At 44.3% G+C, this 20,222-nt stretch overlaps 1 protein-coding gene across 1 annotated transcript; it reads left to right on the top strand.

Annotated features, from left to right (window-relative positions):
* The first annotated feature begins 241 nt into the window (after positions 1 to 241).
* On the top strand, positions 242 to 19,559 carry smad6b (SMAD family member 6b). The gene is made up of 4 exons (XM_034141371.1): positions 242 to 1,777; positions 4,443 to 4,499; positions 5,170 to 5,247; positions 18,657 to 19,559. The coding sequence occupies exons 1-4, from the start codon at positions 979 to 981 to the stop codon at positions 19,196 to 19,198; spliced, it is 1,476 nt and encodes a 491-aa protein (XP_033997262.1). The 5' UTR covers positions 242 to 978; the 3' UTR covers positions 19,199 to 19,559.
* Positions 19,560 to 20,222: the final 663 nt, after the last annotated feature.

Genomic DNA, 20,222 nt, shown 5'->3' with positions numbered 1-20,222 from the left:
TTTCGCCTTTAAGAGTTAAGAAACTTGAAACCTTGTTTGCGCAACAATCAGTGCAGCTCACAGCCGCCAAAGTGTCTAGACTAGCACATGATGGTAGTCAGCCAATGGCTCCACCGCTCTCCTCGGGGGCCCCGTGTGTGTGTGTGTGTGTTGTGTGCGTGTGTGTGTGTTCGTGTTCGTGTGTGTGTGTGTGTGTGTGTGTGTGTGTGTGTGTGTGTGTGTGTGAGGAAGCGGGGGGAGAGAAAAAAGAGAGAGAAACGGAGAAAGAAAGGGATCTGGGCTGCAGTTTGGTTTAGATCTGAGTCGAGAAGCAGGAGCGCGATTCAGCCTCGGATTGATCCTCTCCGTGTACTATCAGCTCGCATGGATATTTTGTTGGGATTGTAAAAAAAAAAAAAGAAGTGCACTGACATCTCAAGAAGACGACAAGGATCCTGATTTTTAGTGCATTTTCTTTGGGATTAAATCGCCTCGAAGTACCTCATGCTCTACGTGCCGGTGTACAAAGTAGATACGAGCTTGTTAAAAGTACGAAACTGTTCCAGGCTGCGAGTCGCCGTCTTGGTTTGAAGGCTACTGGCTTTGGATTATGTTTCTAAATATACTATGTTATGTTATTATGTATTCTACTTTTTATATTCGTTCGTAACACACATATAAACAGTCAATTCCGCAGCAATCCTGGATAATAAATCTCAATCTCAGCCGCTTGGTTATTTACAGCATATTCGGCTAAATGAATGCATTTTGATCGCTATGCTGCAGTGCATTTATTGCGCGGTGTTGTCGTTGTAAATGCAAAACAAAATAGCCTTTTCTCTAATGTTGCGGTTTTGCCACCAATGCTCGTCAGTCGGCTGTGCAGGCATTGCACGGCATTTCACAGACATTAATGTTTTGCAACGACCGGAGAAGTATCTGTAATTTTCGGATATCCGTACAAGAATAAAACCCTCTTATAGATTTTCAAGTTGTCGTATGTTCAGGACGAAACGCTCAGGTCTTGTGCGGCGACTCTGGAGAAGCCGTTTGATCCCAGATAAAGAAGGGGAAGATGGAAATGGCAAAACTAGTGACGGCTGTGGGGACGATCTGTTCGGAAACAACCCAGAGAAAATTCCCAAAAGGGAGCTCGGACCGATGACCCCTAGCGGGTCTCTTGTAGGGGACATAGGGGGTGTGTGCTCCCGCATCCCCGTGGAGAGCAGCGGCTTGGGGGTCACGTCGGACCAAGATGGGGGTGCAGTGTGCGTCCAGGAGCAGGGGAGCCCCCGCTCCATACAGGACAGAGAGTGCAGGACAGTGACGTGCTGCTTATTTAAAGACCGGGACCACTCCGAGTTCAGGGGTCCAGACACGGCTCAGGGTACCAGGGATCCGGGGTCGTGTCACTTCGTGCTCAGGAGTCTTGGCCCCCGGGAAAGCTGCTCTCCCGAGGCGCAGGAGGCGATGCCACGCACAGTGTTGGAGCAAGAACTGAAATCAGCCACATACTCTCTGTTGAAGAGGCTAAAGGAGAGGGCGCTGGATACCTTACTAGAGGCGGTGGAGTCCAGAGGAGGGATGCCCAGCGACTGTGTTATGATTTCCCCGACAGAGCTGAGGTTGGGCGGCCATGTGGCATCCCCACAGCTGCTCGTGTGTAAACTGTACCGCTGGTCCGACCTCCAGCACCCTGCCCAGCTCAAACCGCTCTGTGAGTGTAAGAGCTTTGGGGCCCTGGACGGTCCTTCAGTATGCTGCAACCCCTATCACTACAGCCGGCTCTGTGGGCCAGGTAAGAGCACCTGCCAGAACACACACACTGTCCTATTGTAGCACCTTGCAGGCCTAGCTATTGCTCCTAAAACCACCAGGTAGCCCATTAATAGATAACTATAAGGCATCAGGGTTGGTTTTCTCAAATGTTCTAGTCATGCATGCTACCATATTTCCTTCTGAACTTGCTTGTCTCTAAACATAGAGAATTATCATGCAGATACATCTCAACAATCAGGCCTATTATGTCTATTTGCCAAATGATTTGAAAGAGAACTGAACATATTGCCTTTAACTTTTCGAGATTGTAAAACTGTAAAGGGCCTTGAAATATGTTCTGAAAATCTTTCCCTATCACCATGTTTTATTTGTCTGGTATTGTTCAGAAAAAAAGGCTGGCCTTTGATTAAATAGTTAATAATTACTTGCTAATTTATCCTTACGCAAGGTGAATAATAAAATACTTGGTCAGTATGGCAAAACATACATGTACCATAGTCTACTTTTGTTGCTAGTTTGTTGTTTTCGTTGTCTTGACTAAGTTTGGTATATTCAGGAAAAACAACAAAATGCATGCAAAATATTGAATATGTATTATTGGTTGTCACTTTCAAAGGTTTTAGTTGCCTTGGAAGTTGTGTTTAAAGAGTTTGGTGCTTTACCAGTGCATCTCCCCTACTAGCTTGTGAAATCTAGGCCTTTTGATGAAGGAGAATGTTAGTCTGGACTGCTGCTGTGCATACAACTTGTTTTAGCTTAAGGTATTTAATGAATTCCATAATAACATAAAGTACATGAATCTTTAGTGTGTCTGAACATATGTATGCTTTCAGAGTAATTGTCAACACAGCCATTTTCGGTTCTTAACTTTGTTTCTTGCATGGGTATTGCCATTTATAGGCCGATTATCAACAATGTTTGACATGTATATGATTGTTTAGACTCAGTCAGAGGATTGGACCGGGTGCCATAGGTCAGTTTAGTTGTTGTGGTTCGAGGATTGAGCTTTATTTTCACAATCAATAAGCTATCTATGGCCGAACCTCGCTGACCTATATTAAACAGATTCAGTTTTGGCAGGGGGCTAGCCTGTGATTTGGCAAACCTGAAACGCTGGGCCACTCGACCCCACTGACTCCGAGAGGGAGAGGGGCACATACCCCATATTGGGACTAGGCTCGTAGTAGACATAGCTCACATGCGTTCATGCGTGGCCCGATAGAGCTGGTATTTCTTTCATGCTATTCAAGAAGGGGGACTTTGAATCAAGACCTTAATCAGTGTTTTTTTACTTTGTTTCAAATGGAGAAATAAAAAATATGGAATTATATGAGACAGACATTGAATACATTAATTAGATTTTAGTTGATAAACATTTCAATCCTTAGTATAAAAAAACACCTCAACAAAAGAACCCTAACATCATGTATTGTTAAAGCATGCATCTACTTGAGTTTGATTTTAGAATGATTTGAAAATGAACTACTGGTCTGGATATTGTGTAAGAGTTTTAAAGAATAGAACAGTCTGTAATGTTTGACAGAGAGCAGGGATTGAAGTGGGCAAAAAAGGTCTTCTTTTTATTTTGCCAGTCATTATGCTTTTCGAATGAGATCAGTTTCAAGTTGCGCTTTAAAAGCCCTTTTGTCCTAAAGAGGTCCCCTCGTGCTATTTAGGTGAAGGAGTGGTGATAATATACAGTTTGCATACTACTGGCGCCAGACTGACTAGCTGTGTATCTGAGTGACTGAGTTCAGATCCTAGCAATTACTGCCGCCACTCTTAAAGGACCCGCTGCTATTATGCTTTTCTCCTTCCCCTTTTCCCTGTAGGCGAGGTCACAGTGTGCTCACAAAGTTTTCTTTCCTTTGTGCTTTTCCTTCTTGTGCAAGTTATTCTCCTTGTTTCTCCTCCTTTTTTATTGGATATAATAAAGGTTTCTGAACAGAATAAAGTTAAAAAGCAGAGATTTACTCTGATTCTTTAAACTTCTAACTGCATAACTAAAGTAATGGTTAGTCTCTGTAGTTGTTGTAATGACTGCTTTAGTTAAATAATACATGCTTAAAAATAGAAAAGAAATGGTGCTCTGTTGGCTTTATTAGCTGTTTAATGAGCTTTTAAACAAAATGATTAAATTCTGTAGTGCAGACACAAAGCTGTGAGACTTGAGATGTTGTCGACTTTAAAAAGTGTTTAAACTTTGAGTTCTTGGTTGATGCCTTTTACGATTGGCTTGGAGTTTGTTGTGTTGGCATATTTCTTTTTGCTTTTATGAACTCATTACTATCACTATCACTTCATTCAAACATAGTTTAGAAAACAATGTTTGGTCACCTTTGAATTACTGTAATAGGAAATGAGATTTAGAAGTGCAAAGAAGCGTTTATATGTGCTGCAAGTTTTTTTTTTTACTAAACAGCTTTGTCCACCGCTTTACATCAGGGGCATTAAACTTGTTAACACACAATTATTTTATTACAGTGTATAACTCAATATATTCAAACAGTGCTAAATAAATATCCGTTTGATCTTCTTAGACCCCAAAACTGTTACTTCCTGTTAACATTGCACAAATATGACCCTCTCATGTTGAGTGTGTTGATTGAGTTTTACCTTTCTTTCTTTTAAATCGCATTTCTTTCCTTTATTAGGTTATTTACTTGACTCTTTTCTTTTTACAGAATCACCCCCACCTCCTTATTCGAGGCTTTCCCCTAATGAAGAACACAAGCCACTGGGTAAGTGACACAGATGAGCTTTATGGCACCTGAGGTTTTCTACACCTTCTACATATTGTTTCATCTTAAGTCTGCTATTGATATTGATCCTCTGTGTTATGACTTGTAACCATGTAGATGTCAGACTGTAATTACTTGATTCATTATCGTTTTCATTCATAATTACATTAGGAGCCTGTAAATTGCATAGGGCATGGTCAGTCTTTTGTTAAGGCTCTGGTGTAACAGGAAGAAAAAGGAATAAAGCTATGTGGAAACTTTAAATGGCTCTAATTGGGAACAGTTACTGGCAAAACTGCATGGTAGCTTTGAGATGAGACCAAGGCCAGCATGTGGCATGATGCCAGCATGCCAGCCAGAGCCAGTGTGGGTAATATGGCGTGGGCAGTATGTTCTGTGGGTTGCTAGGACTTTGGAGCCTGGCTGCTAGCTGGGGCTGCAAGCCTGAGTACAGCTGAGGTTTCTGGCAGCATTTGGGGGGATGTCATCAGGTAAAGCCTGTTAGAAAAGTTGCCAGGTTATCCACTATGGGATGAAGCCAAACGTGGTGTTAATGGTTTTCAAATTTAATACGGAAAACAGGGGATGTTCCAGTTGAAATAAAGATGTACACAAAGGAAACAAGTTCTGACTAGCTGCAGATGAATAATTTCTGTTTTCCTCCCCACAGATCTGTCAGACTCCACATTGTCTTACACTGAAACGGAGGCAGCCAGCTCACCAAATATCACACCGGGGGAATTCTCAGGTGGGTGTGCTTCTCCAACTCCTCGCCAGTCTCCAAATAAGGAGTTTATATCCGCAGTGTCTTACACTGATTTCAGAAATGAATGATTACCCAGAGGAGCCACTCTGTAACTACTGAAGTCATTTATCCAACAAGCAGAGATGTACATTTTTCTAGTGGTCATTTATTTGTTGGTTTGCATAGTACACAACATATGTATATTACATACTGTGTATTACACTTATACTGGCTGTTCAAATGCTGTCTGCAGCAGAAGTGTGCTTTGACATCCTGTTCATGCGTTTGGTTGCTTTAATCATTTAGTGGCATGTATCAGAAAATAAATCATCTTTGATTATGTTTTCATGGATACATGTGTGAGCAGCTGAAGTGGTTAGGCTCATATAGTGGCACATTAACTATCCTGGATAAAGAGTTACTGTATTACTATAGAAACACAACTTGAAAAAGAGCTTACAGTTAATGCGTCACATGAAGCTATTATATTAAGCACTCTGTTTGATTAAAACAGATTCTTGATGACGAAATCGTCCATGTGGTAAGGATCATTAATACATGGATTAGGGGTTTTGCTTTTTCCCTGAAGTATGATTAAAGTTGATAGTTTGAGTAATAAAGCACATAATACTGATGATAATTAGATGTTAAAAAAGAGATACGTGTCTTCCATGCTGATGTGTTTGCATGTCTCTTCATATAGATTTAAGTCATTATAATACAATCTGTGAATCACCGTTTTAACATGTTATTAAATCACAGAGCGCCTCTCATGCTCAGTGCGGCATCGTCCTGTTTCTTCTGGCTTTGTAATGGTTCAAATGTGAAAGAAATAAAAGTAGGTATAATTCTTCAGAGTGTACTTCAGCAACAGTTCAGCACCCTTCTCTGCGTAGCTTTTGAGTGTTTTTGAATCAACATGTGAACTTATGAGGGTAATTTCATTTAGCTGTTGCACTTTATTTCTTCTCATTAAGGGCCATTAGGAACAGTGGGAGCTTTAATGATAAAGGTTTCATTGTGAGCGCTGCAGAGGTTCAGCGGGGCGTGTGTGTTGGCCACAGAGCCAGCCTCCCCTCCTCTGTTTTTCTTTCAGAAATATTTGAGTGGGATCAAACTGTAATAAGATCCAAGCTCACTCAGAAACACACACAAGCACACATAGCTGTTCACATGCATGTGCGCAGACACTCGCAGTACAACTCTATCAGGCCTGGCTGTTAGTGGGCTGCAGGGAGGGGTGGGCCCAGGGAAATGGAGTTGCTCCTGTGAATGAGGCCACACCAAAGGAAGCGAGTAGAAACAGTCCTGTCCTCTGATTTGAAATGAAACACTCCTTTCTCATGGCGCAGAGTGAGCATATATCCCCCCCCCCCCTCATACTAGGGCCACAGCCAACATGCGCAGTATCATGTGGACTGGGACTCAGAGCCCTCATTTTGGGGCTTGCAGGGAGCAGCATATCCTGTTAGAAGGTCTGCCATGGCTCAGAGGCCCGGCCAGTTGACATGGCTACCTGGCAGTGAAGTATTCAGTCAGCAAGGGCCCCCTCCTCCCCAGTACACATGCTGTCACCACCTCAGCATGGCCCGGCGACACTCCCTGAGTCAACAAATGAGGGGCTTGTCAGAGCGCGCACCACAATTCCTCAGAGACTGTGGTGAGGAGGGAGGATCTAGACACGCTAGGCTTTAGTTTCTTCCAACTGTGTTGCTGCTTGTACAGGCCTGGCCAGATCACTCTGCATTGGCGGTGACACACTCAGAAACTCTTGGGACTTGGGAAGGAGAATGACCAGTGCTCGACAGGGTGGTGGTTTTCCGTGCTGTGAGCTAATTTGTGTAGCCAGTCAGTCTTTGATCATGTGGCGTTTGGACCGTATGATGTTGTTTTGGATTTAGATACAAAAATATAGTGTCCGTGTTGAGTGAAACAAACCGTTAACGTCTTGTCAGCGATGGAGATCTTCCACAAAATATTTTTCAAGCATATTCCATCATAAGACCGAGAGCCTGAAGGCTTCCTTATGAAGCCCACTTAGTTCTGCTTTATCACACAGGCATGTAATGCATATTGTCAAGTTATCCTGTGTTTAATGCGTTGCTGACCTGGAGATGACTTTCTCTGTGAATCCCCCTGAAGCTCTGGTAGAGTGAGGGTGACTCTCTGTTTGTAACCGGAGTTGTATGGGATCCAGACTCCACCCCTCGTGCACGAACAAATAAACCTCTTAAAAGCAAGTCTGGGGGGCACTTGGTGGATGGGTGGGGTGTAGTCAAATAATCAACTACAGTTTACAGACCAGGGCTACAGAAATACCCAGTGAGCATTCTTCTGCATCACACAATGGCAGAGAAACACATCGGAACTGTTTGGTTTATTAGATAAGCTCGTTCCTCCACATCAACCAAGATTTGGATTATATTCAGTAGAATTTGAAAAGTAGTTTTCTTTCTTTGCTTGGTGCCGTGTTTATGAGGTAAATCTTTAAATCAATACACTAAGTTAATGTTAGAGTTGCATTTAAGTGCAGATACATTTATTTGTTCCCCTCTGGCTGATTCTTGCAGTTGTTTAACATGTTAAAATGTTCTTACTCATGCATTCCTGAAAATATTCCCCATGTGCACACTATTGTATTACACTCTCGGTGTAACGCTAATGTGTGATCATAGACATTTGAACCCTTCACAGTGTTTTATTTAAACGTGGCTGTGAGGGAGAGAGACAGCCCCACCATGGCACTCTGTGATATCTGTTTACGTCATGAGCGGCCCCAGCTTGCATTCACAGTATACCTCAGCACTGTGTGTGTGAGGGAATGTGCCTTTGCTGGTGCTGCCCTCCCAGTCTGCCCGCACACCTGTTTCCTCACCGCCTGGGCCTAGTCGTGTGGTCATCAGAGTGAAGCCCTTTGAAGTGGGTCTCATTGCTTCCTGTATGACTGTCTGAGGGGGGAGTTTTCCCCCTACACTTTGACTTTATTATGTCAGTCACATTGTCTCTGACTTTGGGGGCTCTTTATGTTTGTCACTTCTTCATTATAATGCTGCTCTTAATGGGAGGAGGCTGTCTAAGAATTTTAGTCATTAAAGATATGGTCTTTTTCAGAGCAATTGTATTGAAAATAATTTTGCACAATACATGACAGGCGTTTAGACCAGTGTAAGATCCTGACTGCTGGGTGCCTACATTCTCTAGTCATCAGAGGTGTCAATCAACCCATTTGTCAGCATGACACTTATTTGCTCATGTTGGTGTGATTTGCTGGACACAAAAAAAGTGACCTGAATAACTCTCCTTGTGTTATGTCTTTTCTCTTCCTGAAATTGATGGAAAACCTTAACTGGAGGAGCAGAAATATTGAAAGTTGATAGACATGGATTAAACAGAGTGCTCTAGCGCCTACTGGAGGCATGAGGGCATCAGCAGGTATTCAGGGTTCCCACAGAGTAATCATACAGTGCTCTCCTCCGTCTGCCTGCCTGTCTCTGGAGGAAAGGCCAGTGCTGTCTCTGTGGATGTCTGGTCTGCAGACTGTCAGCTCCACTCTGCTATTGACTGATTGTTCCAGGCAGAACAAGGCAGCTACTAGATGGATGGGAAGGGCCTAATGTGAGTCACGCAACAGATTGCTCAGGGACATTTCAGTATACAATGCATAGATCCAGGGACTACAAACAGTCTTTTATGTTTACGTTTCTGTTTTTTACTCGGGGTCCTCATACAAGTCCAGATGCATGCCGACATACATTCACACGCAAAGCTAATGAAATTGTACAGTCCATACTAATCACAGTCTGGGTCAGGAAGAGGCCAGCAGTAAGCATCAGTGTCTGTGTCGGAGACAGTGGAAATGCATGGAATAATTAGACAGTCTAAACAAGGCATGTGATGCTTCTCTTGATTAAAGTAGATTAGACTGGACCTGTACTTGTTGATCTGACTTTGAAGGCATGTGATTCCACTTCTGGCTCCAAACTAATTAAATAGCATATCTACTGTACGCATCTGAAAAGATTTGGGATAGACTGCACGTCTAATTTGCCTTGAACTGTCTTGTTATGTTGTGTTTGTCCATGCTAGTTACTCAATTCAGTTTGTTGCAGTGTTTTGAATATGTTATGGATGGCTCAAGTTATGCACCATTTTTAGGATCCTTGATGACATATTGTAGGTAACATCATTTACAGCACACATCCATAAATGATTATAGCTTTATAGCATCAAATGCTAATAATTGTAGTCCTTCTCCTTTAAGGGTTACTTTAAAATGTAGTGTTTTGAGTAGATACAGTATTTCTTTCACACTGTGCAGACATGTAGCTGTCTTTATGCACCAGCATTACCCTGACACCGCTCTGCTTCCCATGGTCTGATGAAGTGTCAACTGCATCAGCATGTTAGCGAGGTCCCCCTCCCCACCTTGAGGCATGATCCCCCCGCTCGTCCCCCAGACCCCAGAGTGATGCAGCCCGGGCTCATCTCCCCCTGCTGCCTGGCACATGGCCTCAGGTTTCCACCGCAGCCCTGAGTCTTCTCAGCGCCTGGCCGCCCACACTCCCTCAGGAGCCCCAATGCTCCAGGATACGGGATGTGGAAATAATGTGACTCGAGTGCTTCCACCCTGCCTCCCGAAATCAGGTTTTGCGGATTGTTTATTTGAGGGGAAGGAGGCCTCAGACAAACATCCTGTTTTAAAAAGCTGCCTGGGTTGTGTAGCAGTGCAGGGCGGTGAATTGCCCCTTTGACAGCGGGGGGAGAGGAATGTTGAAGAGAAGGCCAGCATCTCAGGGGCTCTCCTCACCCATTTGTCTTGTCCAGTTTGCAGAGTCCATTTTTTTTTTTGCTGGGAGCAGAGGGTTGCAGCTATACATCCTGAAGGGTCTTGTGCTCTATTCTCTCTGTAGAGCCTGTACCCACAGTCCTCGTCTCAAGTATCCGTTCCTGTCCTGGGAGGCTGGCTTCCGTTTCCCCTTACGTAACACACATAGAAAAAGAGCCATTGATAAGAGCGATAAGGCCATTTTTCATTTTCCCTTTCTCAGCATTGTTAGACTCAGAAATCCACTTTCAACCTATTCTCTCAGGGGTTATGACTTTGAGGATCCTCAGCAGATTCCTCCATGTCTACAGGATCCATTGGCTCACTAATTGAACATGTTGCCAACAGCGCAGGCTAGAGTAATTATGTTGTTGAGTTGTCCATCTCTCCGTAATTCCATCAATGCTGTCCATGCGTCCCATCCCTGTATCTCAGGAAGACAATAAGGGCATTTCCTAAAATGTTGTTATGAATGTAGTGGTCAAAGGTCAAGGTCACTGATATCTGACCAATCGCCTTTTTGGCTATAACTCAACCTACGCTTATGATGTAAACTTGCAACTGGGTAATGGAGGCATACAACCACAAGGTGGTATTCATAGTTGAAATGAATCTTGAATTGTGCCATAGATGAAGACAGGGTACTGCAGTTGTCTTTGTGTTGAGATTTCTTCGCACAAAAGTTGCTATAGGAGTTGATATTCAGTCAGAACTGGCAACACAGGTCCTAGATGTGGTGAGGTAATGTGACCTCTATGTGCAGAGTGAAAGCCATGCTAATCTAAAGCAGTCCTTGGAGAGGCCTGAAACCCCTTACATGTCAACAGAAACTAGCCTGCTGAGCTTAGTATTTATCTGTCTCCTCTTGGCAAGCCAGAGTGGTGCCAGTGCTGCCGGTTGTTTGACTAACTTGTGAAGGGCTCACAGATAAAGATAAATCTATAGCCTCATACATGACTATGTGTCTAAGCTCACAGTGCTGCGCTTGTCATTTGAATTTACAGAGTGTACTGTGCTCAGGATGAGGTGGACTATGTTTCATTTTAGGGCTTACCGCACAGATAGAAAGTGCAGTCTGTAGAAATAACAGGAGGTGTGCTCAGGCTATAATTTCTGCCCCATATTCTACCTTAGCAAACAAAGTGAGTGAGCTAATCTTGTCATGTGCTCACAGAGGGCTGCACCTACCATCTTCTCGCTTCTCACCGCAGCGCCGCACCAGCCTCCACCAAGAGCTCCATTCATTCAGCTCAGGGCAAAGGGTTACAGCAACAAATAAAGAGCGTGCAATGCCATTAAAAATGTAAGGAATGTCCAACTGTTAGTTTAGTGTTTTAGTGTGCCTCCTCTCAGCCTTGAGAGGGGGAACAATACTCCATTTGAGCTGGCCACTGTAAATGTGCTAGCCTTGCAACGGCTGGCAAGCAGCAGGGAAGGAGGTGCCAGTTTCTGGATGCTGTTTTTTATTTTCTGACCATTTTACCCACAATTATAAATCCAGACACTGGCAATGGGCAGCCATGATTTAGGCCTGTGGTCTGATTGCTGGCGAAAATAGATTTAAGATTTCTTTCCCTTCCTCCCCAGAGGAGCATTGACAGTTGTGCCTGAACCTATGGCTGTCAGTATTTTAAAAACTCAGAATAGCCAGCGCATTCTTTGAGCCTCCAGAATGCCGTGTGTGGATTAGCTGTCGGGGCCCATGTCATCCGACATCTCTACACAAACCTTTTACAGCCTGAGGGAACAGATAGGAGCTCATTGTTGATTAGTTGAGCAGTACATTTCAAGTGTATCAAGGTCTGGTTCATTTTCTCTCTACTTTACATGTGTAAGAGACAGGGATTTTTTTCTCTTTCCTTATCTTGAACTTGATCTCCTGTAGCTGTATCTTCATTCCTATCCCTTGTCCTAACATGGGGCCACGTATGATAGACAAATCGTTTGGAGCCTTTGATCTTGTTCCCAAAAGAGGACGCCTTCTGAGCAGAAAACCTTTATTTTGAGCGATGGTCCACCAAAACACCCCCGATAAAACAGAGTTAACAATGGCTCAGAGCCTGGTTCTCACCAAGGTATTTTGTTTCCTGAGCATGTACAAGTATGTATGTCCTCAGGTTCTGCACAAAGCACAAGTTGACAAGGCAAATGATGCAAGTAGTAGTTATTACAAGTCATAAACATGCTTATGTGAACATTCTCATTGATTAACTTCCCCAGGGAAAATATGTTTGCTTTTGTAGTGTGTGTTTTACTTATCTCCTATTTGTGTGCATTCTGAAGCCTTGCCTGTGCGGCGCAGTACGTGCAGCCAGGCTGTCGCATTTCAGGGTACGGTTTAGATTAGAGGTCTGGCTGAAGCTTCCCCCTCTTCCCCTCTCTGTGACTGCCAGCACATCATTTACTTAATGAAATCCTGCCATTCCCTTTAGCTGCAAGATTTTTCGCAGATGTTGACAGCGAAGGACTTAGTGAATTATTGGAAATGTTCACTCCTGCATTTTTAATGAATGTCTTGCTTGTTGTGAACGGGCTGACTTGTCGGAGATGGGGGAAACAGTTGTCTTTGTTTGGGGAGCTGGTGTCTGGATGCCCGCGGTGGAGCAGTATGGGTTACCGCGCAGCAAGTGTTGTGATTGAAACAGAAACTCTGGTGCCACATTATCCTGACAGAACACATTCTCCTCACAGACTCTGATCCACTGGGCCGATCAATAGAAAACCATTGTTGCAACTGTGTCCATCATAGCTGGTTCACCTCGTAGCCCGGTGGAAACAAAATACCTACCTTTCGCCTTAAATTAGTCAGACTAATATAACTCGTAATAATAGAGTTACTTGTTATTGTTCATTTGAAACCAAGCTCTCGGCAAAGCTTGAGTATGAAGACCAGCTAAAGTCAGTATTCTCAATCAGTGTTCGTTTCTACTCTAAATAAGAAGAATCCAATAAAAGTATGTAAAAGTATCTTAACACACAACCAGCAATTCCTCTGTCACGTGTGATTTAGTGAGAGTTTTACGCCAAATGTCACCCTTAAAGGAGACATAAAGCAACCTTCTCGCTGCACCCCCACCCCCCACAGTCCTAACCAGAGTAGGAAGTTAGGAGGCACAGCGAGGCGAGGAGGGGGGAGTTCAGGAATGTGCAGGGTCTCCTCTGCTCTAACGCTGCAGCCTTCTTGGCTCGAAGCTCCCTCACACACACACACTTGCAAACAAACACACACACGCTCACGCACACACACACACACACACAAACAGATAGGTTGTAGGAGGAGGTGAAAGGGCACAGCCACCCAGCAGGATGTTCGCTGAGTGTTTTGCTTTCTGTGCTCTCTCAGACGTCGCTGGCCTTTAACGCCGCCCGTAGATATGACATTTGCAAACATTCCCCACAGTTTCACAGAGCTTTTACATGCCCTCAAGGACTCTAATAGGCCTCACTTGCATCACCACCATCACTTGAGCTCTGAGTCTCTGACACAGTGCAGACCTTTGGAGGAAACTTTGAGGAAATGAGCAGCACATTCTCTTCCCCTCGAAAAAAAAAAGACTCCCCTCAAACCCTCTTGCTCTCGCGCCCAGACGGCTCCTTTATATTAGCTTCCTGTGCTTTTTACACCCTCTGCTGTTTATTGATTTAATTTATGGATTCTGTTAGTTATCTGCTATCAAGGGTACAGCACTTTTCCTCCCTCACGGGGTCATCCCCAAACAGAAACAGAGGGAAAGTGGAGAGGAAGTGGATGACAATGTAAAGCATTCCCATTGTGACCAGCCAGGCTTGGTGACTGGATTCAGTTTCTCCGGCTCCCACAGTGATTTCTCCCAGCACGTATCTCTCTCCCTCTCTCCCTCTCTCCCTCTCTCTCTCTCTCTCTCTGTCTCTCTCTGTCTCTCTCTCTCTGTCTCTCTCTCTCTGTCTCTCTCTATCTGTCTCTCTCTCTCTGTCTCTCTCTCTCTCTGTCTCTCTCTCTGTCTCTCTCTGTCTCTCTCTCTCTGTCTCTCTCTCGGCAGAGAAAGGCCAGACCTCAGGGAGAAAAATCCATAGACATATAAGAGCAGCTCCAGTTAGCGTGTCTGTCTGATAAAGCCGACTTTGATGGCAGCGATAGCCCAGACGCCAGCCTAAATGTGGCCAGCTCAGGGGTTAGAGTGGGCCTGTAGGAACCATTGTCTACAGAATTAAAGCCATGACTCTGAATAGGAGGGGGGCGCTTTTTGCTTTCGTTCAACTTTGCTGTTTTACTTTTTTTAAAGATGGTTCAATCGAACAAAGTAGTAGGGGGGTGCACAGGAATGCAGAAAGAAAATAATTTGTTCTGAATTTTCACACACACAACCACAAAGTAGACACACACACACACAGGCATACACACAGTCCTCATGCACCCCTCCTCACCACCAGCCCCCAAGCCTATCAGTTCATTGGTAGAGTCTAATAGCTGGAGGGGAATCTAATCCTTGGCACGGGATGAGAGACTGCTCCCCCCCCTCCCCTTGCTGCTCTCCTCCCCTCCACTGCTTAAAGGGACTCGCTACAGTGTTTTTTTTTTCTTCCTCCTTAGCAAAGTTTAGCAGCAATGAGTTCATCTGTGTTTGCAGCTCTGGATTAGGAGAGATGAAGTATAATGGAGGTGGCCCCGGAGCCTGGTGGGGAGATGTTAGCACGGAGGGGAAGCTGTTGTTTGTCTGCCTGTCCCTGACACTCGGCCTCCCATTTATCTCACTCCAAGGCTGCGAGCCGTGTTTACCCCGGGGCAGCTCTTTTCTGCTTCTCCCTCTGCCCTTTTTATCCCCCTCCTTTTCATGCTGTCTTTAAAAGCATTACTGGATGATCATCAAGGATTGCCATTGAAACTTTCAAGCCCCCCATTTTTGTGTACTTAGTAGTAATTATCCAGACTCGCCCTTGAGTGCAAGGAACTCGTAGCGCGGCGATCTGCTTTTTTTCCATATGTAAAAGGCTTGGGAGGGTTCTGTTTAACATAGGCTGATTTAAGGGTTGTGTTAATGGCATGTTGCTCTTCTCTCATAACAGAGGAACATAATATAAAAGATGTAATCATAATCAGTATAAGCCTATTTTTGGTCGGAAACATTCACAGTACATTATCTTCAGTAGTGGAAAGTAACTAAGTACATTTGTTAATGTTTTGTGCTTCAGTATTTCAGGAACTCTACTTCATACTCCAAGACATTCATTTTCATTCAATTTTATCTGTATTATCTTTAGTTTAGTGATATTTTCATTGCATGATTTCTTACTAAAGTGAAGGATTTTAATGTGTTCCTTTTCCGCTGATTCTCTACTTGCAATCTTATTTTTATTTTATGTAAAAATCAATACACAGCAGACATTCTAGTCAGATATTATGCAGACACTTGAGCATGCCTCCGGGATGCAGCACACTTATTCTGTGTTTGTTATCAGACATCATGTCCTGCTTTTGATGCTCTGAATTCCTCCAATCAGACAGGCCACAGGGAAACAGAAAAATCAACATTTTACATGGTTTCCATGGAGCTCACGCCTTGTTATGGAAATCAAGCTCTGCGCACTAAATACTTTTTGTAGTTGCTAAGTGTTTGTTAAATATCTCTGTTGACTGTGTGACTGTACTGAGACACGCAGTACGTGCAGATACAGGCGTCCAAGGTTACTTTTTAACCACTAAACATGAGAGCGGGCTTGTTATATTATGAATGTCGCAATCTGTTTACTTATTTCATGAGGCGTAAGGGAAAGCCAAACAGATACTTATCATCATTTATTTATCATATTGCTAACAAAAATGCTAACTGCTTTATTCCATGTATATCATTTTGTCCGTGGAACATTTTGTAGACCAAACAGTTTCCTCATACCTACATTTTTTCTTTTACCAGCACATTCAGTTGGTTATGTAACGCGCCAGTGTTGATTAACTCCTTCACGTGTGCAGATCATTGCCCCTTGGCAGCAGGAACAGGAAGTGCAGCGGCCATACTGTGGCTGCATCCGTTGGCTCTGAGACTGACGCTAAGAGGACAGGCTTTTGAGAATAAAATAACAATAATAACATGCGCTACTATTCTAATGGGTAAACGGAGCTGTTAAAAGGTGGCAGGGTTAAATGGATGCAGAGCTCCAGTAATTGCTCCCAGCCGGTCATTTCTCCGCCCTGAGCAGACCCTCTGAAAACCAACATGGAGTCTCTTAGAGTTGGGTGTCTTTGCTGTGGTCAGAAGGGAGGAACACACACGCACTCCCTTCACCGCCTCATATCTGGCTTTGAGGTTTGCTTTGAGCCTTGGCCTGGCCTTTTTATGTATCATATTCTGGTCATGTAATAATAATTAAAGCTGGCTTCCTAATCTCTAATATCAATTTGGAAACGATGAATAAACATTTACAGACGGATCCAAACATTGCTGAAAAAGCAAGGCTTCCTTGAAAATCTCACGGAGTGATTAGCAGAAGGCAGCGTGAGCTCTGCAGTGGAGGCCACCGTTGCTGTGGTGATGTTGTCCAAACAGTCTGCCCACTGGTGATAGCTCTGCTCTGTTAAAGAGATCCTAATGAGTTCTTCTCTCAGAGGCCTTTACCTCAGCACCCCCACCTAGCCAAAACACACAAGACCAGGACAAAAACACAAACACGCCGGCTGATTTTCCTCCCCGGCCGAGCAGACACATGTGCGCACAGGCACACGTAGACGCTTAACACAACACAGCGACAGGAAAAGGCCTGGCTCGCGGTGTGCTCATTGTCTTCCCTCAGGCTTAACATTTGATACATTTCTAACCTTTGTCCTGCTCATTCCTCTTCCTGGTCCTCGCAGTCTCACTGTCTACCCTGGTTCCAGGCTACGTGTGAAAACTAGACGCTATTGACCAAATTGCTTTTGCTTTATTCTTCCCATCTGAAAAGGAGGAGACGGTAGCCATTTCGTCTTTTGTGTTTGTGTGCACAGTTTCAAAGTGAGTTTACCTTGATGTGTGGGCTCCATTTGATTTGAGACAATAGAGGGCCGTAAACAAGTTGGGGCTGAGTTCTTTGTGAGGCCGAGCCACGCTGAAGTAAAAGCTGAGCTCAGAGTGGAGGAGCCGAGTGTGGAATTCACTAATGGCACATGCATGTTGGGGCCCCTGAAGAGAGGGGGTCATTTCAGCCATCAGTGTGTGCGCAAACACACAGAGAGCCTGTCTGCAGCTCCCCCCACCCCCACACATCCCCGCTCACTCACTCTTTTCCTCCCCCTCCTCTACACAGAGCCTTGAACCAGCAGGCGTTTTGTCTGTGCAAGTCTGGTCAACGTTTTTGCTAATCTTTGTATAAACTTTACTAGCGTGGGTCACTCAGCAGAAAGGTTTAGTTGGGTGGGAGGTGAGCCAGGCATTTTGTTGCTGTGTGGATCTGCGACGCTCCACCTTAAAGGCGTTTGTTAATGGGGCGGGCGGTCATTAAGCCCTGAGAGCAGAGAGACTGAAAGGAATGAGGCCACAGGCCCAGGCTTTAAATCCTCTGTGCCAATAGACTCTCTGAAGCAAAATAATGGCATCACTCTGTGTGTGAGTTAATGGGAGCTGATAGCATGAAGGCTGGGGGGTCAGCGGGTCACGGGCTTGTGCTAAGTTGTCAGGGAGCTGAATGCCGTCCCTGGGCCCACAGCAGGGGGAAGAGCTGGGTGGAGGGGGAGGGGGACCCCCTGCCTGGCCCTCTCCCGTCACCCCCACTCGTGTGGAATGTGAGGAAGACGAGGGAAGAGGAGAAAGAGGCACCCTCCTGCTGGAGAAGCAAAGGGTGCAGGGACGGATGTGAGATCATGGGACTCTCTGTGCTTTTTCGTCCTCTTCCACCAGCCCCTCTACTCGTAACACACACTTTATGAGCAGTATGACAGCTCTGAGCAGCGTGGACCGAAGCAGCCTCTGGAAGAAGTCGGCAGGCCTGTGTCTGTTCACTCTGGTGAAGATAGAAGTCCACCCAGGGAGCAGTAACTCACTGTGGAGTGCTGAGGCCTGTCACTGGAAAGAGTTCACAGACTGCAGCCATGAAAACTGAATTAACAAGCTGATTTACTGGACAAAGATGTTTAGCAATGGGATGCCAACTTTGTTCCAATGTGAACAAAATAAAAAAAGTGTTTGTCTTAAGCAGTGGCAAAAAAAACCCTGCCTTTTCAAAAAGTTGTTTGTAGATTTCTAATTTCCAGTGCCAACACACTACTGCAAGAAGTGATTTGCCAATGTTCAGTGGAAACACTGAGTGTGATCCTGAGATATTTTTTAATAAACATGATCTGTTTTCCAAGTGCATGAGTGCACTGTGTGCTGGGTGGTCAGCGTTAAATCATCACAGTGCCCTCTTGAGGAAGAGGAGGAAACTGCGTGTGTGTCCGTTGGACGGATGTGCATGCACTGGTATTTATACAAGGCTTAGATTTCAATACAGTGCCTCCTTCAGTATTTATAGTGTGGCCATCTGCTCTGAACAATAAAAAGAGATAGTTAATCCCTAAAAAACTCCAGCCTTCCTTTTTACTAGGCCTGTTTGCTTGTGTTTATGTTTTGTTTAATGACCGTCCCTCTGTCTCCTCTAGATGCCAGTATGTCGCCTGATGCCCCTAAGCAGAGCCACTGGTGTAACGTGGCGTACTGGGAGCACCGCACGCGCGTGGGTCGCCTCTACACCGTGTACGAGCACTCCGTCAGCATCTTCTACGATCTACCTCAGGGCACGGGCTTCTGCCTGGGCCAGCTCAACCTGGAGCACCGCAGCAGCACCGTTCAGCGCACACGAGGAAAAATCGGCTACGGCATCCTCCTCAGCAAAGAGCCGGACGGCGTTTGGGCGTATAACCGCAGTGAGCACCCCATATTTGTCAACTCCCCGACCCTGGACGTGCCTAATAGCAGGACTCTGGTGGTGCGGAAGGTGATGCCAGGATACTCCATCAAGGTGTTTGACTATGAGCGCTCGTACCTCTTGAGGCACAGCACGGACGCTGAGCTCTTGGACGGACCCTACGACCCCAACAGTGTGCGCATCAGCTTTGCTAAGGGCTGGGGCCCCTGCTACTCGAGACAGTTCATCACCTCCTGCCCCTGCTGGCTGGAGATCCTCCTCAACAACCATAGATAACACAGACGGACCCCACAAACTATCCCAAATATCATCTACCTAGATTTAATATAAAGTTTTATATATTATATGAAATATATATTATACTTGTAAATACGGAGTCATTTTTACAATGTAATTATTTATGTATGGTGCAATGTGTATATGGACAAGAGGAAAAAAACGGAAAATGCACTTTGGCTTATATATATTATATATATAAATATATATAAAGATAAAGAATCTTTCAATACCAACTTGAGAAATTATACAGCAAAATTAGGATGAGCCTGGATTTGGTGTATAGTTTTCATATACTATTAATATCCAGACGAAAAGCTAACACCATTCACACATTGATAATAAAGTATTCGCATAATAATTCTCTGTTTGGTCTGCATCATTAGCGCTTTGTTTACTATATGTTCAATATTCTCTCTGATCTATTCTCATTATATCTCAACTAATCTACTAGTATCCTAAGGAATTCAGTAGACTCAACCTCACCTGGTATTATTTGTCTAAAATACCAGGCATGCACAATATGGATGTTTTATCAGCCGATAACAGCCCATACTTACCTGCCTCTCATAGTTGGTTTAATGCACACCTGGGGGAAAGAAAGGCTTGGATGTATTGAGCAAAGATGGGTGATTTCATATTTGATGTCTCTAAACTTACCAAATCTAACTGAAAAAACAACCTAAATTCTAAACAAAGATTATATATTACATAAAAAAACTTGTATTTCATATCGCACTGTCTCCTTGGCAATATTTCAACATCAGGGATGACTTGTTTTGCTTTTCAGTCAGCATATGCATTGCTGGCCAATAACGTAATTATCGTTATACATAATTACCTAAATTCACCATTATGAGCCAATCCGTTATTGACACAAAATATGTTGTGCATCCCTTTTAAAATTCCAACCCTCACAAATGTCGGTATACCACCATGTTTTATACTCGTGAATTAAGGTATATGTCGTGTGGCACTTTACATTTTAGGCGACGGGTTGGTTTACTTTTTGCCTAATCAGCCT

This window comes from Trematomus bernacchii, unplaced genomic scaffold (genome assembly GCF_902827165.1).
Source record: "Trematomus bernacchii unplaced genomic scaffold, fTreBer1.1, whole genome shotgun sequence".
Taxonomy (NCBI): Eukaryota; Metazoa; Chordata; class Actinopteri; order Perciformes; family Nototheniidae; genus Trematomus; species Trematomus bernacchii.
This window is presented reverse-complemented; position numbering and strand designations above follow the sequence as displayed.